The sequence below is a fragment of the Hypanus sabinus genome, chromosome 13 (assembly GCF_030144855.1).
Source record: "Hypanus sabinus isolate sHypSab1 chromosome 13, sHypSab1.hap1, whole genome shotgun sequence".
Classification (NCBI taxonomy): Eukaryota; Metazoa; Chordata; class Chondrichthyes; order Myliobatiformes; family Dasyatidae; genus Hypanus; species Hypanus sabinus.
This window is the reverse complement of record NC_082718.1, coordinates 81,282,896-81,310,850: the sequence shown is the minus strand read 5'-3', so window position 1 is coordinate 81,310,850 and position 27,955 is coordinate 81,282,896. Positions and strand designations below refer to the sequence as shown.

The following is a 27,955-nucleotide window of genomic DNA, read 5'->3' as shown; positions in this document are numbered from 1 at the left end:
GTAATTTAGTGGAGAGGATTCTTAAGGACAGGACTTGTGTGCATTTGTAAAGCATCATAGTAAGCATGGCTCTGTGCAGGGCAGGTCATGCCTGACAAACTTGATGAGAGATTTTTTTGAGAAGGTGACTAAGATGAGTAATGAAGTTATCTATACAGGCTTAGTAAGATATTTGAAGCCCTTCATGGTAGGCTGATACACGATGAGACATGATGTACACAGCTTCAGTTAGTTTGTAGTATTCTGGGCAATTCTAGTCAACACATTACAAGAAGGATGTAGAGACTTGAGAGTTTGTAGAAGAGGTTCTTCAGGTTTCCTCAATTAGAGTGCATTAGCTATGAGAAGAGATTAGACAAGCTTGGATTGTTTTCTCCGGAACACTGGAGGTTGAGGGGAAACCTAGTAAAAGTTTACAAAATTATGAGAGACATAGTTCAGGTAGTCAGAGACATTTTCTCCAGGATAGAAATGTCACACACCAGAGAGCTTAGGTTAAAGTGAGAGGGGGGAAAAGTCTAATAGTAGATTTGTGAAGCAAGATTGTGTAAATTAACAATGTGGTAGATGCCTGGATTATGCTAACAGGGAATGCTGGAAGCTGATATAGTAGTAACATTTAAGTAATTTATACAGGTACATTTACATCCATGGAATGGAGGAATATGGACTGGCATCACAGTTGGCATAGACATCACGTGCCAAAGGGACTGCTGATCCATGTTCTATAAACTACAGATTGAAAAACATACAATTCAAAATATACAGAAAATAAACAATCTTTCACAAGTTCTTTTAACTTATTCAAAAGAAATATCTTCAAACAATTTCATTAATAGTTTGGATTGCATGTCAAAAGCTAAGACTTAAGCTTGGATATTTATGGCTGTGCCACTGTTGTTTACTCAATGTTTTGCAAAGGTTAATTCAGGAACTCAAGCCACTCTTTATTTGAAGCATAAGATGTAGCAAGATCAAAACTCAACATCAGGATTAATTGCATGAAAGTAAAAGATTTTCTCAATACAAAAAGTGACCTCTAATCATATATATTATACATAAAATCTATCTCGTATCTATCAATCATTGGCCAATAACAAATAATTATTCATTGAAAAGATTTAAAAGCACTGCTAGGATACAAAGCAACTTTTGAGGAATTTTTCTTAAAAGAAAACCATGGACTGACAATGCTAGATGAACAACAGTCCTGACACCAGCAACCAAATACCAGAAGAACTCATTAGTTAAACACTGTATTTGGATCAAGGTTACATACTTTTGATTTGAGAAATAAATAACTGTTGATCTTCAAACTGTAATTTTAACTTAATATTAGAACTATGGGTCTTTTAAAGTAAAAAGTTGTATTTCTAATCAGGTAAGAAGAAAACTTTTTTTAAAATGAGCAGCCAATCACTGACGTCATTTTGAAAGCCAGAGCAAATTAAATATCTACTCTGAGCAATCTATTTGGGACACTTACATGATGTGTCATCTCTAGAATGTTGATACACTTACGGCAAGAATGTGAAAGGTTCACTTGATTAATTCTTGGAAAGGCAAGAATTCTTGTTCAAGGGCAAATACAGCAAACTGTATCAGTATTAGAATTTAGAAGAATAAGACCTTATCCAATTGAAATATGCAACATTCACATGAGGCTTGTCTGGGTAGGTGCAGGGATGACATTTCCTTTGGAAGAAGTATTTAGAGTCTGGACTCACAATCTCAAAATAAATATTTTGCCATTCCAGACAGAATTATCAAGAAACTTCTTCATCCAAGACGAAATCTAGAGGCTTAGTCACTGAGTATATTCAGCACGAGATCAAAATTTACTTTTGTTCTTAATGGATGAAATTAATGCATGAAAATGGCACTGAAGTAAAACATTCGTTATTACCTGACAGCCTGATATGGGAAAACCAATGCTCTTGAAAGGAAAATCCTACAAAAAGTAGGATTTTCCCCACCACTGAGCACATTGATACTGAGCGCTGTGACAAGAAAGCAGCATCCATCATCAGGGACACCCGCCACCCAAGTCATGGTCTCTTCTCGCTGCTACCATCAGGAAGAAAGTACAGAAGCCTCAGGACCCATGCTACCAAATTCAGGAGCAGTTAATACCCCTCAACCATCAGGCTCTTGAACCAGAGGGTATAACTTCTCATAATTACACTTGCCCCATCACTAAACTGTTCCCACAACCTATGGACTCATTTTAAAAGACTCTTCATCTCATGCTCTCCAATATTTACTGCGTATTTGTTTATTTTTTTTTAAATCTTTTTGTATTTGTACACTGGTTGTCCACCTTGTCTGTGCAGTATTTCATTAATTCTATTATTGTTATTGGATTTATTGAGTATGCCTGCAAGAAAATCTCAGGGTTGTACTTTGATAATAAATTTACTTTGAACTTTGAAAAGGAATGGGTTCAAATGGCTAACTACTGTTGTTATTATTTCTTATGTTTTCCTTTAGCATGTTTCTTAAAAGCTATGACTTTAATAAGTTTTGTCATTTATCCTAACTTGCACCAAGAACTACTCATCAGTCAAATGCTTGTTGATCAATGTTACTTTCAATTGCTGCAACATCTTAATCTCAAAAGTCTCATCCTCCACAGTCTGCCCACTATCTCATGCTTTAATACAAATAACTCTCTAGTCACAAGTCTTCCAAAGCCACCCCCTTGTCATAGATCATAGATACAGCATGCAAAAGGCCCTTCAGCCTACTGAGTCCACAATGTACATCACATACCGATTTACACTGAACTTTTTTTAAAAAAATTCTTCCTACATTCTCATGAACTCACCTACACACCAAGGGAAATTTACAGTGGTCAGTTCTATCAACCACATCATTGAGAACCCACATGGTCTTCAACAGAATGTGCAAACTTAACACGGGCATACACAAGGTCAGAATTGAACCCAAACATTTAGTACTCCAAGGTATCTCCTCTATGAACTGTTCTGCTATGCAGCTCTCAATTCCCAATTTTAACGTAACTGACATTACAAGAGCTAAACACCAGATAGCGGACAATTGTTAATCGACTATATCTTCACCTTCAACATAACAATTTCAAGCAAATGCATCTGCACACTCCCATATCTGGCACTTGACACCTCCCTTTGCAACTGGATCTTTGACTTCCTGATCAACAGACTGCAATCAGTAAGGATAGGCACAATTATGTTCAACATTGGTGCAGCAAAAGACTGCAAACTCAGCCCCCTATTCTACTCTCTATACACGCACAACTGCGTAGCTAGATTCTACTCTAATTCCATCTACATTTGCAGATGATACTACCATAGTGGGCTGAATCGCAAACACTGATGAGTCAGAGTACAGGAAGGAGATGGAGAACCTGTGGATGTCTCATGACAACGACCTTTCCCTCAATGCCAGTAGAATAAGAGCCAGCCATTTACCTCAAGAAGGGAAGGGCTCCTGTTTACATCAATGGTGCTGAGGTCAGAAGAATTGTGAGCTTCATGTAATTAGGAGTGAACATCAGTTATAGCCTGTCCTGGTCCAATCACATAAAAGCCATGGTCAAAAAACATTCAACAGCACCTCTACTAGATTTTGCCAGGTCCTCAATTTTAATTGGTGTACTGTACCATAGGAAATATCCTGTCAGGATATATTATGGCTTGCTATAGCAACTGCTCTGCCCACGACTGCAAGAAATGCACAGCCTCATTTCCTCAGAGCTCAGCCTCTCCTCTAATGTCTGTTTACATTTCTTACTGCCTCGGTAAAGCAGCCAGCATAATCAACAACCCAGCCCATTCCTGACATTCACCGCGACACTCCCCCCCCCCCCACCCCATCATCAGGGAGAAGATACAAAGCCTGAAAGCACACACCAAGTTCAAGAAGGACTTATACTCCACTGTTATAAGACTATTAAATAGTTCCCTAGTATGATAAGAGGGACTCCTGACCTCAGCGTCTACCTTGTTAAGGCCTTGCACCATATTGTTTACATATACTGCACTTCATCAGTAACTGTAACACATTATTCTGTATTCCCTTGTGCTATCTTAATACATAGCTGCAATTAAATGATGTTTCATCAGCATGTAAAACAAATTTCCACTGTATGTATGACAGTAAAACCAATTTACCAACTTATTGCTTTCTTCCAAAACTTGAGTAACACCAATATGTCGCCACTGAATTCAATGGTACCAACACTTTGTCTGTATCATGTTCCTTTGCTTTAATTAAAATACACATTAAGAATAAATACTACCATTCAAACAAAACTTTACAAATCCAATTCTGTCCCAGGTTAGCTGCTCTGGACAGGCAGAAAGCAGTGTGGTTGCTATGATTAGCTATGGAATCACTGTGCTGAGAGAAGTTTAGCAAAGTTCTTACTGTGAAATATATTGATCTATTGGTATCCAATATCAGTGGACATGGCATGGCTAAAGGCTCAGCTGTGATGTTCACCACTTAAATAAGCTTTTAGTACTGGTCCTGCAACTGAAGTGTAGCATATCCACACAATGTCTTCAAGGAAAGGAGGGGGAAAGAAAAACACAAAATACAAACACACTTTGAAAGTGAGACACCTCCTGCTTTTCCTATTAATTCTTCATGATGCAGTACAGCATCACTCCATGGAATATCCAAAAATGTCATGATCTTCTCCATTGTCTTTTTAGGATGCAATACCAGCTGTTCATAATAAACTGAGAGACACCTGGAGGATCCCACCTCCATACACTGGCTATACATAATTTCAATAGCCTTGTTCCACTTGATTATACAATCTCTGTAGCTACTAAGATCAAATCCAGCAATCGTCACTTTTCTTGTAATCATTGAGTGCACAGAGGCTCGTCCATCTCGGATCATTAATATAAATTTAGAGTTTGAGAACAGTCTTGATAGATAATTTAGAGACTTTAAGGTGAAAGGGTCTTTATTGCACAAATATTTTGCAGGTTCACCATGTTTTGCAATTACTTCTAAGATAAATGCTTGCAATGCTGAGTCCAGGACCAGGTCCGTCACTCCTGCTTCATTCAAGCGCATCCTTTCACGTTCTGATTTAGACCACACCTGACGCATGGCCAGCACACGTGGGATGATCCGTGTTTCTTCACCACAGCGGATGTCAGGATGTGCATCCATCATGGCTCGCATTAATGTTGTCCCACTTCGTGGGACTCCGCCTATGAAGATTAGGGGCATATTTTTACTGTAGCGATATTCAATGTGGTTTGAATTATACATGACAAATTCTTCCTTTTCAGGTTTCATCATGCTGTGTGTTCGTCGGCCATGAAACCATCCTCCGTTCTCATTTAGTATTTGTTGACACTCCCACATGTGCTGGCCCATATGAAATACCATTATTGTAGCAACAGCACAGCAAAGGAGCAGAACAACCCTTCTCATGCTGATACGCATATTTGATAATTTAACTTTTCAGCTTGGCACTGTTTTCAGCTTCCATGTATTTTGCTCATTTCAGCAGGCTTTCAATGCACATCTAAAAGGCAAAAAAAAAACAGGTCACTTAACATTAACATAGCTCCTTCCATCTTCAGTAATGCTGACAAACTTCTTTATTTTAATATTATTGAGGCTGGATCATTTTCTTAAGGGTGCACTTCTGCAGGACATGTGAAATCATGGGACACCACAGACCAGAAATTACTGCCTTTAGTAAAAGTGCTCAGTTAAAATAGTTCATGGCAATTGTGTAATATTAATGGTGCTCTGATTAACACAGCATATAAAACAGTAGCATACAAGAAACAACAATGCATGTTTAAAAATTTCTTAGATGCAAATTTACACTAAGGAAACTATGACTGTCAAGCACCCATGACTGTCAAATATGGGGCATACAAGAGGGACAATATGTCCTTGATACCATTCACAAATTAGTTAATGAAAAATTGGGTTCTGAGCATCAGCTTCCTTTGTCTTTATTTATTTGTCTTTGTCTTTATTTATTTCAAGGATTATTATACAGGTGTCCCCCACTTTACAAAGGTACAGCGTTCCTATGAAACCTTTCTTAAACTGAAATGGCATAAAGCAAAGAACCATTAATTTATATGGGAAAGATTTTTGTAAAAGCGAAAATCCTCTTTGTAATGTGAAAACAGGTTATTAATGTAGGTAAAAAAAATAAAAACACAAAATGATGGCAGAACTCAGCAGGCCAGACAGCATCTATGGGAGGAGGTAATAACGACAATTCCGGCTGAAACCCTTCATCAGGAGTGAAGTAACATGGGATGGTCGAGGGGGGATAAGAAGTGGGGGGAGGGATGAGGTAGAGATAGGCTGAAGGGAAATGGGTGGAGAATTATGGGAAATAAAAAGAGAAAGAAAGGTAGGGCTGGGGGGAGATTATAGTGAGGGGGACAAAAGAGAAAGAGAGCCAGACTAAAATTATAGATAGGGATGGGGTAAGGGGGGCCAGGGGTATCAACGGAGGTCTGTGAGTTGAATGTTCATGCCGGCAGGTAGGAAGCTACCAAGGCAGGAGATAAGGTATTGCTCCATCAACCTGCGTGTGGTCTCATCTTGATGGTAGAGGAGGCCATAGACAGACATATTGGAGTGGGAGTGGTCTGTGGAATTGAAGTGTGTGGCCACAGGGAGATCCCACCACTGCTGGAAGACTGAGCGCCGGTGTTCGGCGAAACGGTCTCCCAGTCTGCGGCGGGTCTCCCCAATGTATAAATGGCCACATCGGGAGCACTGGATACAGTATATCACCCCAGTTGACTCGCAGGTGTAGTGGTGCCTCACCTGAAAGGACTGTCTGGGGCCTAGGATGGTGGTGAGGGAAGAAGTGTGGGGGCAGGTGTAGCACTTCTTCCGTTTGCAGGGATAAGTGCCTGGAGGGAGGTCGGTGGGAAGGGATGGAGGGATGGGGGGGGGGGGGCAATGAATGGACAAGGGAATCGCGTAGGGAGCGATCCCTGCGGAAAGCCAAGAGTGGGGGGAGGGGAAGATGTGTCTGGTGGTGGGATCCCGTAGGAGGGATTATACGTTGGATCTGTAGGCTGGTAGGGTGATAGGTGAGGACTAGGGGGACTCTATCCCTGGTGGGCTGGTGAGGGGATGGAGTGAGGGCAGAGGTGCGTGAAATACGGGAGATGCGATGGAGGGCAGAGTTGATAGTGGATGAAGGGAAGCCCCTTTCTTTAAAAAAGGAAGACATCTCCTTTGTCCTAGAATGAAAGGCCTCATCCTGAGAGCAGATACGGCGGAGGCGGAGAAATTGAGAGAAAGGGATAGCATTTTTGCAGGAGACGGTGGGAGGAGGAATAGGCTAGGTAGCTGTGAGAGTCTGTAAGTTTGTAGTAGACGCTCCCTACGCGATTCCCTTGTCCATTCATTCCCCCCCCCATCCCTTCCCACCGACCTCCCTCCAGGCACTTATCCCTGCAAATGGAAGAAGTGCTACACCTGCTCCCACACTTCTTTCCTCACCACCATCCTAGGCCCCAGACAGTCCTTTCAGGTGAGGCACCACTTAACCTGCGAGTCAACTGGGGTGATATACTGTATCCGGTGCTCCCAATGTGGCCATTTATACATTAGGGAGACCCGCCACAGACTGGGAGACCATTTCACCAAACACCGGCGCTCAGTCCTCCAGCAGTGGCGGGATCTCCCTGTGGCCACACACTTCAATTCCACAGACCTCTCCCACTCCGATAAGTCTGTCCATGGCCTCCTCTACCGTCAAGATGAGGCCACACGCAGGTTGTTGGAGCAAAACCTTATCTCCTGCCTAGGTAGCTTCCTACCTGCCGGCATGAACATTCAACTCACAGACCTCCGTTGATACCCCTGGCCCCCCTTACCCCATCCCTATCTATAATTTTAGTCTGGTTCTCTTTCTCACTCTTTCCCCCCCTCACTATAATCTCTACCCCCCCCCCCCGTCCTACCTTTCTTTCTCTTTTATTTCCCATAATTCTCCACCTTCCCCCTAGCCTATTTCCCAGCTCTCTACTTCATCCCTCCCCCTACTTCTTATCCCCCCTCGACCATCCCATGTTACTTCACTCCTGATGAAGGGTTTCCGCCTGAAACATCGTCACTACCTCCTCCTTTAGATGCTGTCTAGCCTGCTGAGCTCTGCCAGCATTTTGTGTTTTTATTTATTTCCAGCATCTGCAGATTCACTTGTGTTACTAATGTAGGTCTTTTGTAAAAGCAAAGTGGCATAAAGTGAACATTTATAAAGCAGGGGACACCTGTATATATTATAATGCAGATCCATATGATTCTGTAAATAAAGAACCTGTAAAAACTGCCAATCAAATAAAAAAGTCTTAGAATGGCTACTTGGAAACTAAAATTGAATGGTACCCTCAAGATTGAAGATAAGGAGGAGGGCAGGCAGTAAGAGATTCTGAAGTTCGTTGAACAAAATCTCTTATGGACGATAGAGCATGATGTATTCTACAAACCACATTTCCAGAAAAGTTGGGATATTTTCCAAAATGCAATAATAACAAAAATCTGTGATATGTTAATTCACGTGAACCTTTATTTAACTGACAAAAGTACAAAGAAAAGATTTTCAATAGTTTTACTGACCAACTTAATATTATTTTGTAAATAAACACAAATTTAGAATTTGATGGCTGCAAAACACTCAACAAAAGTTGGGACAGAGGCATGTTTACCATTGTTTTATGTCAACTTTCCTTTTAATAAAACTTTTTAATCATTTTGGAACTAAGGATACTAATTGTAGTAGATTTGCAATTGGAAATTTTGTCCATTCTTGCTTGATATAAGACTTCAGCTGCTCAACAGTCCGTGGTCTCCATTGTCTGGTTCTCTTCATGATACGCCACACATTTTCAATAGGAGATAGATCTGGACTGGCAGCAGGCCAGTCAAACACACGCACTCTGTGTCTACAAAGCCACGCTGTTGTAGCCTGTGCAGAATGTGGTCTGGCATTGTCCTGCTGAAATACGCATGGACGTCCCAGGAAGAGACGTCGCCTTGATGGCAACGTATGTCTCTCTAAAATCCTAATATACGCCTCAGAGTCAATGGTACCTTCACATACATGCAACTCACCCATGCCGTGGGCACTGATGCACCCCCATACCATCACAGATGCTGGCTTTTGCACCTTTCGCTGATAACAATCAGGATGGTCATTTACATCTTTGGCACGGAGAACTCAACACCCGTTTTTTCCGAAAACTAGCTGAAATGTGGACTCATCTGACCACAGCAGAGTTCCACAGTCTTTCGGTCCATCTGAGATGAGCTCGGGCCCAGAGAACTTGCCGGCGTTTCTGCATAGAGTTGATGTATGGCTTCCTCCTTGTGTAATACAGTTTCAAGTTGCAATTCTGGATGCAGCGACAGACAGTGTTAAGTGACAATGGTTTTCCGAAGTACTCCCAAGCCCAAGTGGCTGTAATTGTCACAGTAGCATGACGGTTTCTTAGGCAATGGCGCCTGAAGGCTCGAAGATCACGCGCATTCAACAGTGGTTTCCGACCTTGCCCTTTACGCACTGAGATGTCTCTGAATACTCTGAATCTGCTCACAATATTATGTACTATAGATGTTGAAAGACCTGAATTCTCTGCAATCTTGCATTGGGAAATGTTCCTTTTGAACTGACTGACAATTCTCTCATGAATTTTGGCACAAAGGGCTGAGCCACGACCCATCCTTGCTTGCAAAGACTGAGCCTTTCATGGACGCTACTTTTATACCCAGTCATGATACCTCACCTGCTACCAATTAGCCTGCTTAATGTGGAGTCTTCCAGACCAGTGTTACTTGAATATTCTGTGCGCTTTTCAATCTTATTTTAACTCTGTCCCAACTTTTGTTGAGTGTGTTGCAGCCATCAAATTCTAAATTTGTGTTTATTTACAAAATACAATTAAGTTGGTCAGTAAAACTATTGAAAATCTTTTCTTTGTACTTTTGTCAGTTAAATAAGGGTTCACGTGAATTAACATATCACAGATTTTTGTTTTTATTGCATTTTGGAAAATATCCCAACTTTTCTGGAAATGGGGTTTGTATAATATGTGCCCAAAATAGTAATAGTAATCTTTCTCCTGGCATTAATAATCTTCATCTTGATGAGAACAAATGCCTCCCTCTTTTGTTTTGTTACGGAGGGCCTCACCAAAAGCTTAAAACATTTTTCTATTTATTTTTCTTATATAATGTGAATTGGACATTATATAAATGTAATGTTATTTTGTTGACTTCAATGATAGTTGGATTTTACAATTGATTTTGTGTAGAAATAAAACAATATAAAAACATGCTGATCCTGAGTTAATGCTGTCCAGCAAATGCTAAAATAGGCCGTGTACATGCTTGTCACTTTAAAAACCAAGTTGAAGGGAGCTTTTCCTGTGTTACCTATAATTCTTCTTTGAGACAAGGCATGTTTCTTTCCCGCCTCTCTGAGAGATGCAGTTTACCATCAACAATAACTACAAATGAAGTTCCATGGAAAGTGGCCTTGAGACACTTTTGAGAATCTCTCAAATCAATAGAAAAATCTGTACCAAATGGATCTGTGAACATTTTCAACTAGAAACTCGTACTTCATCTGTTTGATACAGAGTGCAATTTACAACATACTCTGTAGAGCAAATCACTTTAGTGATACTTTACAAACAACCCATAATGGAAAATCTAGAAAATATCTTCCATTAGTTTCACAATAAATAAGAGTTAAATGCATCATAATTAGTAAAGTATGTAATTAAATCCTGATAAGAAATAATTAGGATTTTGAGGGGCCCAGTTACCTTACAAGTGCACTTACACACTGTGACTCATGTCTACTCATGTAGACCTCACTAATGGCAGCTAGCTCAGCCCTGCACTGAAGACAAGCATTTAGTTTATCATTGGAATAGAGCTAGAAATAAAAAAAAATAATGTTATCTGAAAGAGGGTTGGAGATCTCATGAATGCCTTTCACATAATAGTCTGATGTCTCAGCAAGATGACAAGTCTTGAGGTAGATATCCAGGCTGGAAGAAGCCCATCTTGTCACTGAGTTCCTATAAATGGACAAACTAACAAATACTCAGGAGGTTTTATCTAAAAACAATGATTCATGCAACAGTCATTACAAAACATAAAATGATCCACAGAAGCACAGTATGGATCAGAAAACGTGGCTGATTGAAGATAGGGAAAACATTTTACATATGTAAATAACTACTAACAAACCAATGAAATTCTTATTATTGGGCCGTGTTCATTCATTTGTCAGCAGTTATTTACATACTGACAGTAGCCAGGAATGGGTTCACACATTTGGTAAAGACTTGATGCCAACCTTACTATGTGTAAGGTATGAATCTTATCCCAACTCTAACAAACATGATTTTTGCAGAAATTTTTATTCAGGTCATAGATTACGTAAAAACTTAGGAAGGACTACATGGACTATTATCTAAAAGTATTAATTTTTCAATGGTAAAGTGTTTTCATTATTTGTGGCCTTATAATGTTATTGAAACAAAATTTTTAAAGCTATTCTCTACAATGAAACAAAATTTATTTTTGGGTAGTTGCATGACCATTTGTAAGTCTGCCAACTTAGAGTTTAGTTTAAGTCACATGACGGTAATTTTAAAATTAGAATTAACACTGGACAACAAATTTTTTCAAAAGTGTTGCTTGCTCAGAATTTTTTTTTGTTTATGATAGACTGCTTGAAGATGAACACAAATATAATTTCAGACTACTTGTATCACGTAGGAATCCAGAGAAACAAATTAACTTTTATTGAATATAATGTGTTTAATTGCATAATGGTGCCAATGCTTTGCAATAGTTCAACTAAGTTAAAAGTATTTTGTTAATGATTTTTATTTGTACTCAGTGTCTGAGCTTCTCGCTTAAGTGTCCAACAATAATTCTCCAGCATTGATGGATTCCAGTTGCCCTAGTATCTTTTCTCCATGACCATAATGTCCTGGTGAAACCTTTCACCATGCTCGTCACTAACTGCACCAAGATTTGCAGGGAAGAAGTCTAAATGGGAATGCAGAAAATGAATTTAAGTGACACGTTACATATCATGGTTTTATATGCTTGAAGCATGCTTTCAACCAGCTGCATGTAGTTTGGTGCTCTGTAGATGCCAAGAAAAATTTCAACAACTTCCTTAAGTGCCTTCCATGTGATTTTCTCCAGTCCCACTAGAAATTCTTCAAATTGCTTGCCATTGATGACCTGTTTGATTTGTGGACCAACAAAAATGTTTTCCTTAATCTCCTTAAGCCTCTGACTATCCACACGATCAATACCTCTCATCACCTTATACACCCCTATCAAGTCACCTCTCATCCTCCTTTGTTCCAAGGAGAAAAGGCTGAGTTCACTCTACCTATTCTCATAAGACATGCTTCCCAATCCAGGCAACATCCTTGTAAATTTCCTCTGCACCCTTTCTATGGCTTCCAAATCCTTCCTGTAGTGAGGCAACCAGAACTGAGCACAATACTCCAAGTGGGGTCTGACCAGGGTCCTATATAGCTGCAACATTACCTCTCAGCTCCTAAGCTCAGTTCCACGACTGATGAAGGCCAATACACCATAGGCCTTCTTAACCACAGAGTCAACCTGCGCAGTTGCTTTGAGTGTTCTATGGACTCGGACCCCAAGATCCCTCTGATTCTCCACACTGCCAAGAGTCTTACAATTAAACTATATTCTGCCATCATATTTTACCTACCAAAATCAACCACTTCACACTTATCTGTGTTGAACTCCATCTGCTAATTTTCAGCCCAGTTTTGCATCCTATCAATGTCCCGCTGTAACCTCTGACAGTCCTTTACACTATCCACAACACCTCCAACCTTTGTGTCATCAGCAAACCTGCTAACCCATCCCTCCACTTCCTCATCCAGGTCATTTATAAAAATCACAAAGAGTAAGGGTCCCAGAACAGATCCCTGAAGCACTCCCTTGGATCCCATGCCTCCTTACTTTCTCGGTAAGCCTTGCATGGGGGTCATACACTACATCTACTACTCTTCCTTCATCAATGTGTTTAGTCACATCCTCAAAAAATTCAATCAGGCTCATGAAGCACGACCTGCCCTTTACAAAGCCAGGCTGACTACTAATCATATTATACCTCTCCAAATGTTCATAAATCCTGCCTCTCAGGATCTTCTCCATCAACCTACCAGCCACTGAGGTAAGACTCACTGGTCTGTAATTTCCTGGGCTATCTCTACTCCCTTTCTTGAATAAAGGAACAACATCCGCAACCCTCCAATCCTCCGGAACCTCTCCCGTCCCCATTGATGATGCAAAAATCATCACAGAGGCTCAGCAATCTCCTCCCTCGCCTCCCACAGTAGCCTGGGGTACATTTCGTCCAGTCCTGGTGATTTATCCAACGATGCTTTCCAAAAGCTCCAGCACATCTTTCTTAATATCTACATGCTCAAGCTTATCAGTTTTACATTGTAGGCAACATTTTAATTGACTTGAATTATGAATTGAAATAATAAACATAAGTTTATTTTTAAAAAATGGTGCATGATAGGGAAATTTCATGGCGATTTTCATTATCAGTAGCACAAAATTCATAAGATGGACCTAAAAGTATTCAGGAAGCAAAATCTTTGTTGTCCGGTGTAATTTGTAATTTGTGACCAGGTACCAGAAGTCCCAAGAGCTTTTCAATTACTGTGAAAACCAGGGGGAACAATTATCTGCACTGCAATGTTATTGAAAATTTTATATCAAAAGCATATTAAAATATAGAATACCCATTTCATTTTCCTAATACAGGCAGTCCCCGAGTTACGAACGTCTGACTTACGGACAACTCATACTTATGAACCAAGGAAGGAGAACACCGTCCGCCATTTTAAGTTGGAACGCGACGCTGTCTGCCATTTTAAGTTGTTACCGCTGACACTGTGTTGAATGTTTAACTTTGTAATTGGCTTAAATTTTTCTTAGTAAGATTCACTCTGACCCCCACCCCCCCACCCCCCTTCCAGTTGGTGGTGGTGCAGTCAGATCAGCACTGAGCTAGAGAACAGAGGTTCCTGAGTTCGCTTTAGTGACAGACTGCTCCCGTGCCGGGTTGATGTCGATCCAGTGACTGCCCGTACCATCTGTGCTAGATTGATGTTGAGCTCACAACTCGACCTCGTTAAAAAAAACACTGCCACCTCCAGTTTAAATTCCCATACGGAATATTGTGGAGGATCAATTACCCAAACCCAGCACAGCCCCCACTTGTCCCATTTAACCTGTCTTAGTGCTGTGGTCCTTAGGAACCAGTGGACTTTGGGAGCCGGCGCAGGTCAGGACCCACCGCCCACAGTGTTTCTGTTCCATTGACGGGAAGTGATCGCGATTGAAAATAAAGTGGAAATAATAAAGCATTTGGAAAGAGGTGAAATGCCATCTGTCATTGGAAAAGTGTTAGGCTACAGTCAGTCACCGTTCGGAACAATTTTAATGGATAACGGATAAAGTTAGAATAATGGAGCATGTGAAAGGCCCTGCCCTATGAAAGCTACAATTATTACGAAGCAATGCAGTGGTTTAATTATTGGAATACATACGTTTCTTAAGTGTTTTATATGCATAGAAAGGTAAAATATATACTATATACTAAGACAAACGTTTGACTAACTGACGCTAAATAATACCGGATGTACTTGTTCCGACTTATGTACAAATCCGACTTAAAGACGGACTCAGGAACGGAAGTCATACGTTACCCGGGGACTGCCTGTACTGCAAAAGCCAAGAAATAAGTGTGGAAATTACTGGCCAAGATAAGGCACCCATCCCTTGAAAAATTGTATCTGATCTTCTCCCAGAAACATACCAATGACGAGGCTAAACAGGTGATTGGATTTAGTTCCATAACACTGTCAATTAATGCAACAATTCCAAATTTTTACATTTAAATACATACAAGAAAAAATCTATTTGGGTTTTCATCTGTCCATCTGAACTCAGTTAATTACTGAAAAGTTAACTGATGTGCAATCACTTCAAAGGGCACAAAAAGAATGAAATCAATTAAATTTTAGAGGACACAAAGGAAGTTCTATCAGATGCACAAATGTAAACTAACAAAGAATATGCAATTCATTCATACAATTTTAAAATCAATGCAAATACATTAAAGCATTGTTTATGTCATATCTGTATGCTGATGTATTTAAGAACTATTCATAACCAATCAAGCAAAACAAATGGGTTTAGGTTGTCAATATGATTCAATATTGATCATCACTTACAGTATATACATACAGTATATACAGTATATACATTATGTATTAATTCTTGTTGAATCATTTTCAAGTCCTTAAATTACTTTTGTGCTTTCCCTATTAGAGAGCAGATGCAGCAACATGTTTTTGATTCATAATTTGTTGAAGTGAACCTTGAACAAATTTAGAGCTAATTAGAAACCTCTCAGGAAAGCTATTTTCACTATTTGAGATTAGTTTAAAACAGAATGTTTCTTTGGTTTCCTGGACAATTGGGTACTGCAATCAAGTCTTTCAACGTACTGATAGTGCCAACACTCTGGTTGGCTATCCAATTATAATAGTTTTCGTAAACAACAAAGCAGATCCCTGAGCATGCTCAACAGCAGAAATACAAAGGTTTCTTTTGCTGGCAGCATCTAGCTCAGACTAGAGACATAATACAGTAACATCCTTTAGTCTCATTCAAGTACTCTGCAAGAATTGGGGTGAAATTAATTATAGCCCACATCAACAAATAAAAGTTAACAGTTCACATCTATTCTTTTCAGGTTACTATCAGGAAACTGTGATATTACATTGCAGACACCTGTGAAAGGATGAAGCATCAATGGCTTTCTTCAATTACTATCCTCAGAATCTTTGAATCTATTTGAATGAACAAATGGTGTACATTTCAATGCCATTATGTACAATATAAATTAATTCAATTTTATCTGTTAGCGCATGTAATAAGGGCAGGCTAAAATCGAATAGAACAACTGGTTTTCAAAGAGTTTGCATTTCTGTTAGTTACCACTATCCTTTGTGTAAATCATGATGCTCCATTTCCATTATACATGGACAATGATCCAAATACACCACTTTTATCTCCCAAATTATTATATTCAGCTACTGACACCCTCCTAGATGCTTTCTTTTTCAAGGTGGTGATGAAACGAGACAGAGGTATCATTCTTCAAGCTTCTCTCCTATTGATTGATCACACACTGGTATTAATGTGATTAAAAAAATGTTTACAAACTAAATGCAGAGTGTTAGGAACAAAACAGAAACATAAAACTATACAACAAGGGAACAAGCATTTCAGCCCATCATGTCTGCAACAACCATGATACTAAATTAAATACATCTGCCTGCACAGGGATCCCACAATTTCCTGCCTGTTCAGGTGCCTATCTAAGTGTAGCTTAAATGTTGCTATTTGTCTCCCTGGCAGTTAGCAGTCTGTGTGAAAAAAAATTACCTAGTAAATTTTCTTTAAAGTTTCCTCCTCTCAGTTTAAAACTATGCTCTCTGATATTTGATATTCCCACTTCGGAAGAAAGAGTCCTTCTCTTTTCACAGCTGCCATCAAGAAGGAGGCATGAAGAAGAGAAAATCCGCAGATGCTGGAAATCTGAGCAAAGCACACAAAGTACTGGAGGAACTCGGTGGACCAGGCAGCACCGATGGAAAAAAGTACAGTTGACTTTTCAGGCAGAAACCCTTCAGCAGAACTGATCATTTTCCATAGATGCTGCCTGGCCTGCTGAGTTCCTCCAGCATTTTGTGCGTGTTGGGAAGGAGGCATGGGAGTCTGAGGCTCCACAGCACTGGGATTGGGAATTGTTACTACCCTTCAACTATCAGGCTTCTGAATCAGCCTGGATAACTTCCTCACCTCAACTCTGAGCTGATCATTGAACACAACCTATGAAAACATGAGTTGTAGAGTCTTTGAAAGTGAGTTCAGTGTTTGTTTGTATTTGCACAGTTTGTCTTCTTTTGCATATTGGTTGTTTGTCAGTCTTTATGTGTAGTTTTTTATTCATTCTGTATTTCTTTGTTCTACTGTGAATGTTTACTTCAAATTTCTACCTGTTCTATACCTTTCATAGTTTTATATATGTCTATCAGGTCATGCAGCAGTTATTGACACTCCAGACAAAATAATCCAAGTTTGTCCAAAATTTCCTTACAGCTAATAGGCTCCAATCTAGTCAATATCCTGGCACATCTCTTCCTACTCTATACAAAGCCTCCTTAAACTTTATATACTGTGGCAAACAAAATGGGACACAATGCCCCAAATGAGGCTGAAGCAATATTTCATACTTCTGCATTAACTTGATTATGTACTTGATTGTGCATGAGTGCTGACAGGAAGACATTATTGTAATGTTGGAATTACTCCAACCAATATATACAGTTACATATATCTTCACAAACAGCAAAGTATAATGACCAGATGGCCTCTTTCACTGCTGAAACAGTGGAGGGAAATAATATGAACTAGCAGACTGGGCATAAGCCTGGCTCTTATTCAAAGGAAATATCTGAGAAAAACTGGTACTCAAATCACCTCAGCTCTGCAGGAAGGTAGTGATGTTCATAATGGAGTATCTTTGATTAACATCAGAGCCAGGAGTAGAAATGAAGCTATTGAAGATTTTGATATACTGTTCCTCTGCTCTACATACCACAATATGCAAGTTGCAGCTTGCACATTTTAGTGCCTTATTTCAGTACATGAATAAACTAATATGAATGCATTACTCATAATCTGTAATCACCCTTTTCAAAAACCTACAAGAAAATAGATAAAACACTTCTGTTTGCTCAAATTGATCTATAGTGTCCGCAAACTATCATGAAACAAAAGGTATTTACAGATATATTATTCAAAGCAAATCTGTAGTTTAAAGTCTTGATCATGGTGATGGTGGTGGCAAGTAGCCAGATGAATTAATGAAGTAACCCTTCCTTTAACAAGCAATATCATCTTTTGTTTGGTGTTATACAGCATTCTTTTTCACAAATCAAACTACTGTACATCTCTAGAAACAGCATATTGAGGAACAAAGAATTAGGATTAATTTTTATTCTTTTTACATGGCCTATTCCAATTCACATTTATGTTAACTTGGAGGCATACAGTAATTAAAAAGTTCCTGTTATTGCAAAGTAAACCCTGATGAAGGGTTTCGGCCCGAAACGTCGTTATTACCTCCTCCCATAGATGCTGTCTGGCCTGCTGAGTTCTGCCAGCATTTTGTGTTTTTTATTTATTTCCAGCATCTGCAGATTCACTCGTGTTGCATTTGATTTTGTATTCATAGACACCAATTCAGACAGCAACATAAAGAGCAACCGAGGCCAGACCTCTACCTGTGATGCTAGGTAAAAGAGACTTACAGGTAGGACAAATGGCAAGGGAAGCACATGTGCTTCAGGTGAGACTTTGCCTGGAATAGTCTTTGGAAATCAAAGAATAGGTTTACTCATGAAATGTTTGCCAGGTTTAAAAGTTTCTTTTTGTACAAGGTATTATTTTATGAGAAGATTGAACTGTACCTGTGTTGGAACAAGATCCAAATCTCTTGGTTCAAGCTGCAGACACAGACCAAATTCTGCAGATGATACTCAGATGGTTGCCAACAGGACAATGACTAAACATGTATGACAGTTTACAGAGTGTTGCAGCGTTCCAATAATTTATCATTCATTACAATTAGTCTTTGCCTTCCCAGGAAAATGACAGTGACTCTATGCAACACCAAACAATCCTCATCCAGCTCCTCTACCTAACACTCCATCAAGCCCTTGCTCAAACTCAATCACCCAGCCCAGATTATTGACTCTGTGATGGAGCTGGCTGAGTCTACAACTCTTTGCAGCCTCTTTCAATCCTATACATTAGAGTCCCTCACTAGGTGGTAATGTAACCTGTCAGAAGGCTTTCCATCGTACATTTAAATTTTCTAGATACATATCAAATCTCCTCAAACTCCTAATGATGCACAGCTGCTGGTGTACCTTCAATGTAATTACTTCAATGTATGGGATCCAGGATAGATTTGCTGAGATACTAGCATCCAAAATGTGAAGCTGCTCACCCTTTCCACTGTTAACCACTAGATGAGGAATGGTATTTGTTCTCCTGACTTTCCCTTTCTGAACTCCACAATCAATTCCTTAGTCTTGCTGACATTGATTACAAATTGTTGTTGCAACACTATTCAACCACCGATCTATCTCACTTCTGTATGCATTCTATCACCATTTAAGATTCTGCCAACAATAGTGATAACATCAGTGAATTTATAGATGACAACTGAGCTGTGCCTAGCCACACATTTATGAGTGTAGAGAGGGTACACCAGTGAGCTCAGAACTTAACTGTGTTGGCTGTCAGCAAGGAGGAGATGGTATTATTGATCTGCACTGAATGTGGGCTCCCAATGAGGAAGCCCAGGATCCAGTAGCAAGGGTGATGCAGAAGCCCAAGTTCTGAAGCTTGTTGATTATAACTGAGGGGATGGTTACACTTTTGATGTTACGTATCAAGAGCCAGCACATCAATGCTTGCACGAGTTTGTTATTCTATCAGAACTATGACAGAACTACAGAGCACATTGCTGTACTGAACTACAGAACTCCACTTTAAGTCCAATTGTTCATGTTTATATTCTAGAGATTTGATAGAGTTCTACAATTATATGACAATGTAACATCATTTTTCTATCTCCACTGTGAATCTTGAATCATATTCTAACCAGAACACTGTGCTTTTGAAATAATACTTTCTACAAGTGCCTAAGAAGAATAATGTGAGCTGCCTTAATAACTATCACCTGGTAGCACTCACATTTACAGTGATGAAATGCTTTGAGAGGTTGGTCATGACTAGACTGAACTTCTGCCTCAGCAAGGATCTGGTCCCATTGCAATTTGACTATTGCCACAATAGGTCAACAGCAACTGCAATCTCAGTGGCTCTTCACACGGCTTTAGACCACCTGGACAACACAAACACCTATGTCAGGATGCTGTTCATCAGACTATAGCTCAGCATTTAATACCATCATTGCCACAATCCTGATTGAGAAGTTGCAGAACCTGGGCCTCTGTACCTCCCTGCAAGCCACTATCTGTGGGGATTGGTCATAACATCTCCTCCTCGCTCACGATCAACACTGGTGCACCTCAGGGGTGAATGCTCAGCCCACTGCTCTACTCCCTGTATACACATAACTCTGTGGCTAGGCATAGCTCAAATACAATCTATAAATTTGCTGACGATACAGCCATTGTTGGTAGTATCTCAGGTGGTGATGAGAGGGTGTACAAGAGCGAGATATGCCAACTAGTGGAGTGGTGTCGCAGCAAGAACCTTGTACTCAAGGTCAGTAAGAGCTGATTGTGTACCAGAAGGGTAACATGAAGGAACACATACCAATCCTCACAGAGGGATCAGAAGTGGAGAGAGTGAGCAGTTTCCAAGTTCCTGGGTGTCAAGATCTCAGAGGATCTAAACTGGTCCCAACATAATCGATGCAGTTATAAAGAAGGCAAGACAGCGGCTATACTTCACTAGGAGTTAGAAGATATTTGGTATTGTTATGAATGTGGAGCAACTCTGAGGGGCCAAAGGGTACAAAGTCGCCCCATCCTTTTTGAGAATCGCAAGATCGCTATTATTTCGGGTCTAAGACCCAGGAAATGAGAGAGATACACATCATGAGAGAGAGCGAGAGATGCAGAATACACAAGGTTTGGAATGTCTCCTGACATAAGCAGAACGGAACCACTGACTACTGCTATTGTCTCTTGGAGGCGGAATTGTGTATTGAGTACTGTACTATTCATTGAAACCCCTCAGGGGACAACCAGAGTGGTCTGGTTGAGGGATTGCATCATCCCAACCTGATTGACATCTGAGATCCCGTAAGTGAGGATAACAGTCAGGTCTGGGGAACACCCCTTTAGACGCACCAGGAGAAACGCTAGAAATCCAATGACAGCGTTTTATAGCGAAAGCTGGTGGGAGCTCGTGTGCGTCCTCCCTTGCCTGGGTGGCGGGCTCATCATGGAAGAACGGTTTAGCTAAAGGAGAGGTCACACTTGAACGGCCACACCAAAAAGACACCAATGGATCGAAATCATAAAGGAAGGATGGAAAAACCCATAGCGGTAACTGTTCCATTCTCCTATCTCTCTCTCTCTCCCCAACAATTGCAGTACAGCGACAAACAAACGACGGCAGCCTGTGTGAACTGCAGCGAACTTTATATTTCCATCGGACAATTCATTATCCCCTAGACAACGACAGAGCTTATTTCTTATTATTATTATACCCGCACTTCTAAGTTTAGTATTGACGACGTATATTATCTGTATATTTGCATTGATATTATTTTTGTGTGTTTTTGCTAATAAATACTGTTAAAAATAGTATCATCAGACTTCAATGGACACTTCTATCTTTGCTGGTAAGTAACCCAGTTATGGGGTTCGTTAACAGTATGTCAACAAATACACTCAAAAAGTTCTAGAGATGGACTGTGAAGAGTATTCTTACAGGCTGCATCACTATCTGATATGGGATGGATACTGCACAGGACCGAAAAAAGCTGCAGATGGTTGTAAATTTAGTTGGCTCCACTTTGGGTACTAGCCTACAAAGTACCCAGGATATTTTCAAGGAGCGATATCTCAGAAAGGCAGCATCCATTGTTAAGGACCTTCAGCACCCAGGACATGCCCTTTTCTCATTGTTACCATCAGATAGGAGGTACAGAAGTCTGAAGGCACACACTCAGCGATTCAGCAACAGCTTCAGCCCCTCTGCCATCTGATTCCTAAATGGATATTGAACCCTTGAACACTACCTCACTTTAAAAAATATATATTATTTGTTTTTTGCGCAATTTTTAATCTATTCTATATACATATACTGCAATTAATTTACTTATTTATTATTATTTTTTATTTTGTTTTTTATTCTTCCATATTATGTATTGCATCAAACTGCTGCTGCTAAGTTAACAAATTTCACATCACATCACATCAGGTATTAATAAACCTGATTCTGATTCTGAATTCAAAAATGCAAAGTGGTCATTTGCACTAATTGGAGTATGGTGCAGATCATTTTTATTTACATTATTTGGAGAAGAGTTAGAGGAGCTAACAGCAATAAAGCTGCGATCATTGGAAATTCTAAACAGTTCATGAAAAGGCTAGAGTGAGAAGGCAGATGGCGCAGATTATGTGCCCAAATATCTGCAATAATATCTGAATCCATAACCTTGTGCAGTCTCCAAACAAATAACTATATTTAACAAATTTCAGTTCATACCTTACAGACGCAGCATTTGTACCATTTTATTTTGCATTGTAAAATTATCATTTTGGCATCTCAGAGTCTTCGTTTCCATCCATAAATGTAAACCATGCATGAAGACCTGGGAAGAAGAAACACAACATATGTAACTAAAAGGAGTCAGCTTGAGTAACAATCTCTAAAGCAAATAGCCATTGAACAATAATGACAATTTACTTAAAATTGTCGAAACTGGAATAGTGTTCCTTTTGTCTCAATGTAAAACTTATGGACATTTTACCCATTTGTTAGGAAAAATTTGAACATTTGTGGTAATGTTAAGTGTCAGTCATTTTAATCATATAAAAACATGCTTTAATTTCCACGGACTTCTCCCCTGTGACAAGTGGTATTATTCTGGATAACTTTGTAAAAATCTGTGGTAAACCTCACTGAGTCTGCTAAACATTTCCAGCAATTATGTTTCCTTGTGTCATAAGGAAATGACAATGGGAGTGAAGATGTACCATTTGTTTTAATTATAGTTTTATCATCAGAATGTTTTTCATGGAAAAGTCCAGAATTAGAGTCATACCTTGTATACAAACAAGTCAAGCAGCACAACCAAACCATATCATCATTTATGCTTCCCTAAAGTCCATTCTCTTCCAACTCAATTATCTTATCCTCTTTTCCCTTTTCCTGTATTTGCTTACCCTGGCTCCATCTATTCAACTCAACTCCTCTTAATGGGAATGAGCTTAATAGTTAGCACAACACTTTACAGTACCAGTGACTCAGTTTCAATTCCCTCCACTGTCTGTAAGGAGTTTGTTTGTTTTCCCTGTAACTGCATGGGTTTTGCTCTGGGTGTTCCAATTTCCTCCCACAGTCCAAAAACGTACCAGTTGGTAGGTTAATTGTTCATTGTAAATTATCCCGTGATTAAGCTAGGATTAAATCGGGTGTTACTGGGTGGTGGGGCCTGAAGGGCCAGAAGGACCTATTCTATGATGTATCTCAATAAGTAGAAAGTAGTATATCTAAACACAAAAAATACAACTGCAGACGCTGTGGATCAAAGAATACGTACACAATGCTGGAAGAACTCAGCAGGTCAGGCAGCATCCGTGAGAAAAAAGTAGCCAACGTTCCTGATGAAGGGTCTCAGCCCAAAACGTTGACTACTCTTTTCTCAAGGATGCTGCCTGACCTGCTTAGTTCTTCCAGTGTTGTGTACGTATTCTCAGAAGTATATCTAGTCTACTCTGAGTAAAGAATTTTTGTCCTAATTCTCTACTAAAATTCTTAACATATATTCATAATGTTTAGCCTTGCTCTTCTCCATTTGTGGAAACACAATTGTTGAGAAATTCAATCACATGCCATTTCCAGTTGGATAAAGTTGTATTGCTTTCTCTGAGAGGTTGAGGGGAGACCTGGTTAGGTTTATGAAATTACTAGACAACTGGGTGACTTGTTGGGGCACCCTTTGAGAGAAAGGTAGTGCAGTCTGATGTGATGTGCTTTGGAAATTAAAGAAGAAAAACTCAGTTTATTAAAGAATAAAGATGCGTAGCAAGACAAATATAGCTCCTCCTCGTTTAACGAAATACACTTTTGATGACAATATTTCTGGTTCATCTGTCACCCTTCAAGAACACTCTAATCTTTTCATTTCTTTTTCCCAGGCTTAAAGCCACATACAGCTGACCATGCTGGAATACCGGTTTCTCCAGATAAATCAACGCATTCTCCATGGTTTGGCCTTGCGCCTTATGTATAGTCATAGCAAAGCATGACTGTATCAGGAACTGGCTCCACTGAAGAGGGACATCTTCCCCTTCTGATAAACTGAGTAATTCTTGGGATCATGACAATGTCATTATTGAACGCACCAATGTTTATCTTTGCTACAATGAGATTGTCGTGCAGTTCTTCCACCATCATTCGCATTCCGTTGCAAAGCCTTGGTGGATCCAAGTTCCTCACTGAAATGATGTGAGATCCCTTCTTCAATTCCGGTTTATGTGGCAGCAACCCAGAGAGTTCGACCGAATCAAGGAATTCTGTTGAAAGTAAGTGGCGTTAGCTCCTTCACTTAGGGCATTGAAGGAACAGTATTCTTTCATGATTCCAGGGAAGCATCTAATGCATGTGAAGTTTACTTTTCGCATCATTTCATTGAGAGGAACCAAGATAGAATTCCTTGAGAACAGTTCTGCAGGATTGTCGAATGTCGGGTAGATGAAATCAATGCATTCTTCCATAGTTTTTGCTGGCAGAATCAGATCTTCAGGTAACTCGATTACATCTTTTTCATTTTTCTCAATCTTGTCTTCTCCAACATCCAATAAGGACTCACAATATCGTCCTTCTCCCTCACTTAATTGCATGTTCCTCTTCAATTGAAACTTGATGAAGCTTCTCCATAAGTAGGTTTTTTTTTATATACAAATTCTCCACATCAGCATCATTTCCACGTTTCACAACTGGTAGAAGCTGACAGAAATCGCCACAGCAAATGGTTAAAATACCCCCGAAGGCCTCATTCTTGCTGCATACATCACAAAGAGTCTGGTCCACAGCTTCAAAGCTCTCCCTCCTAATTATGGGAGCACTCATCCCAGACAATAAGCCTCACATTTTGGAGTAAATTTGCAGTATTGGTGATTTTAATCAATGTTACAAAGGGCATCTTCATTGACTTTGAGGGGTATTTTGAATCTTGAATGCACTGTCCTACCACGAAGCATCAATGTCACTGCAATACCTGATGATGCTACAACAATAGCAACACCTCCATCTCCTCTAAATTTAGCGAGGATCAAGTTGATGATAAATGTCTTGCCCGTTCCTTCTGGTGCATCAATGAAAATCATTGAAGAGAGATTCCTTTCCAAGCAGTCACATACATATTCATACACTTCTCTTTGCTTATTATTCAATAGGGGCTCCTTTTGTGAAACAAGTTCCTGTTGTTCATCTCTGTTGCATTGCAGTTCATGCAGTAATTCTAGATTGCCAGCACTTCAGTAATTGAACCGTTTTTTGGTGTTAGCAAGTTTTGCCCAAGTTCTCAAGTTTCTCCAGGAAATACAGAAAAGCTTCTCCATGATGCCTCTCATCAATCATGATATCAGGATCATTGATAGTTTTCTCCTCCAATTGTAAGAAATCTTCAGACATTGCATTCTTGAACCGGTTCCATAATTGCAGTGGATTGTTGATTTCTATGTTTGTTAGTAAGACAACAAACAAATCTCTCATTGCTCTGGGCATTCTTGTTCTCTCTGCTTCTTCCATAGTTTGCTGCCAATGATTGTCAGCTTGCAACAATCCTCTCTCTCTCTCTCTCTCTCTCTCTCTCTGCAGACGTCTTTGAAGGATGGAAGGATATCTCCATCATGTGTTTTCAATGATTCAAAAGATACTGGTCCCTTTATGTGATGAAGAAGTCTCAAATAGTAGAGGTCACCACTTTGTGGAGAAACGGTATACACTCCACCCAAAACATTTGCTTCAAAAATCCCGGAGTACTCCTCCACTCTCTTCCCCATTCTCCTTCTTTCCCATCTCTTATTAGTCCAAGTGTAGAATCTAGGAATATCTGCATACTACAGGATTCTTGCAAATGGATCATGAATGCAAAGATCCATGAATTCCGTTAAAGAGGTTCTTGCCATATCATTATTCAGTTGCACAGCAGCATTATCTCGAAAGAATACTTGATGCTGTTGGTGAAGGTGCACTTGAAGGCGAAAAATGGCTGGTTCCCTTGTGTGAATTGGAAATCCAAGTATCAATCTGACAGCTTCAGAAGGCCCGATATATCTGCCTGTCAAATACTGTGTGATTTTGTCTTCTCTATTCACTACAAAAATTGTCCAATCACTCAAAAGTGGAATCAGCTCTGTGAGCATCATAAGGCACAGCTGAGGCTGGTCATGCACATGTGTCTTGGTGTCGTATCCCAATTTCCATGATCAGGTAAAAATGGGGTAATTGATTTTGGCGAGTGAACAATTTTATACAAATACATAACTCTGAATTTTAAGAGCAAACATGAGAAAACCTGCAGATGCTGGAAATTCAAATAACACACACAAAATGCTGGTGGAACACAGCAGGCCAGGCAGCATCTATAGGGAGAAGCGTTGTCGATGTTTCGGGCTGAGATCCTTCGTCAGGACTAACTGAAAGGAAAGATACTGAGAGATTTCCACCAACATTTTGTGTGTGTTGTTTTAACTCTGAATTTTGCCTGCATTCTGTAAGTTAGCGCATTTTAAGTCCAGTTAGCCAAAAATAGTGCCGCTGTAATGCACTGTTTGCGCTAATTGGAGGTCGCAAACAGACAGAGCATGAGCATGAGAGTTTTAGTAGTATATAGATGATGAACATAGATATACAATCTTTTCTCCAAAGTATCAAATATTAGAGGGCTTGGCTTTAAGGTGAGAGGGAAAAGCTTACAGATGATTTTTAAGTTAAGCTTTTGTTTTACGCAGAGTGTGGTAGGTGCCTAGGATGCAATGGTGGGAGCAGATGCAATAACAATGTTCAAGAGGTGTTTAGATTGGCACATGAACAGACAAGGAATGTGCGGAGAGATGGGATTACTTTATATTGGCACAGACATAGTGGGTTGAAGGGCCTAAGCCTATGCTGGATTGTTTTATGTTTCTTAAGTAAGACACTAATATTACACTCAGTAATCCCACAATGGCTCCTTAAGGTTGTTATAGACAGGGGTGGTAATGGGGACATCCCATTACCTAATAAATGCTCCCAATGTCATTGTACCTCAAATAGCCTCTAACAACCAAGTCCAGCTCCTGGCCTTCACGTGTGGCTTAGCTACTAAGCCACATGGAGCTATTTCTACTGCCAGGAGAAACAGCAAAGGCAGGTAACTGGTGCCTTAAAACCAATTGCTTTGTGTAGATGGGGCTCATTAGCTGTTGGCAGCTCATCAAGAAGGAAAACTCTGATCTGAAACCTTCACTGCCTTGCGGCTATACCCACTCATGGGGAAGCCTTTGAGAGTAAACTCAGAGGGAAAAATCCAGAACTGGAGTCTTTATGCACTTTGTGCACTTTATGCAGTCTTGGGTAGTCTGTAGTCTAGTGTAGTTTTTTTCTTCTGTGTTGTTTTTTTACATAGTTCAGTCTAGTTTTTGTACTGTGTCATGTAACACCATGGTCCTGAAAAAACGTTGCCTCATTTTTACTATTTCGACCAGCAGTTATGGTCGAAATGACAATAAAAGTGAAACGACTTGACTAAGGCAGTCCTACATTGAGTTCAACATTGATTGGCAATTCTATGGCACCACTGGTGCCAAACTGTATCAGTCTCTGTCATTCCTTTGGGAACATCAGACGTGTGGAGAGGGGGAGCTTGCTACATGGACAACAGTTTGCTCTCCACGTCGTACTGCCCGGGCTTGCATATCTAGACAGCTAGGACAAAATATCCATTATCAACTCTGACTGACAGAGGCCCTCTTCACTCTCAAAATATTCTCATCAGTACCATTTTGTAATTTAAGTATCACTGCCTTACTTTTATTAC

At 39.9% G+C, this 27,955-nt stretch overlaps 1 protein-coding gene across 5 annotated transcripts in view; it reads right to left on the bottom strand.

Moving 5' to 3' along the window:
* Window positions 1–27,955, bottom strand: part of LOC132404055 (protein-tyrosine sulfotransferase 2-like) — an 84,752-nt gene that overhangs the window by 5,397 nt on the left and 51,400 nt on the right. For all 5 annotated transcript variants that reach the window (XR_009515415.1, XM_059988035.1, XM_059988034.1 and 2 more), the window contains 2 exons: window positions 22,414–22,519; window positions 4,592–5,533 (listed from right to left, as the gene is read on the bottom strand). Coding sequence is in view for 4 of the 5 variants with exons in the window: in XM_059988035.1 (XP_059844018.1) it covers window positions 4,592–5,451 (860 nt within the window). In the remaining variant the exon portion in view is untranslated. The remainder of the gene's footprint in view (window positions 1–4,591; window positions 5,534–22,413; window positions 22,520–27,955) is intronic.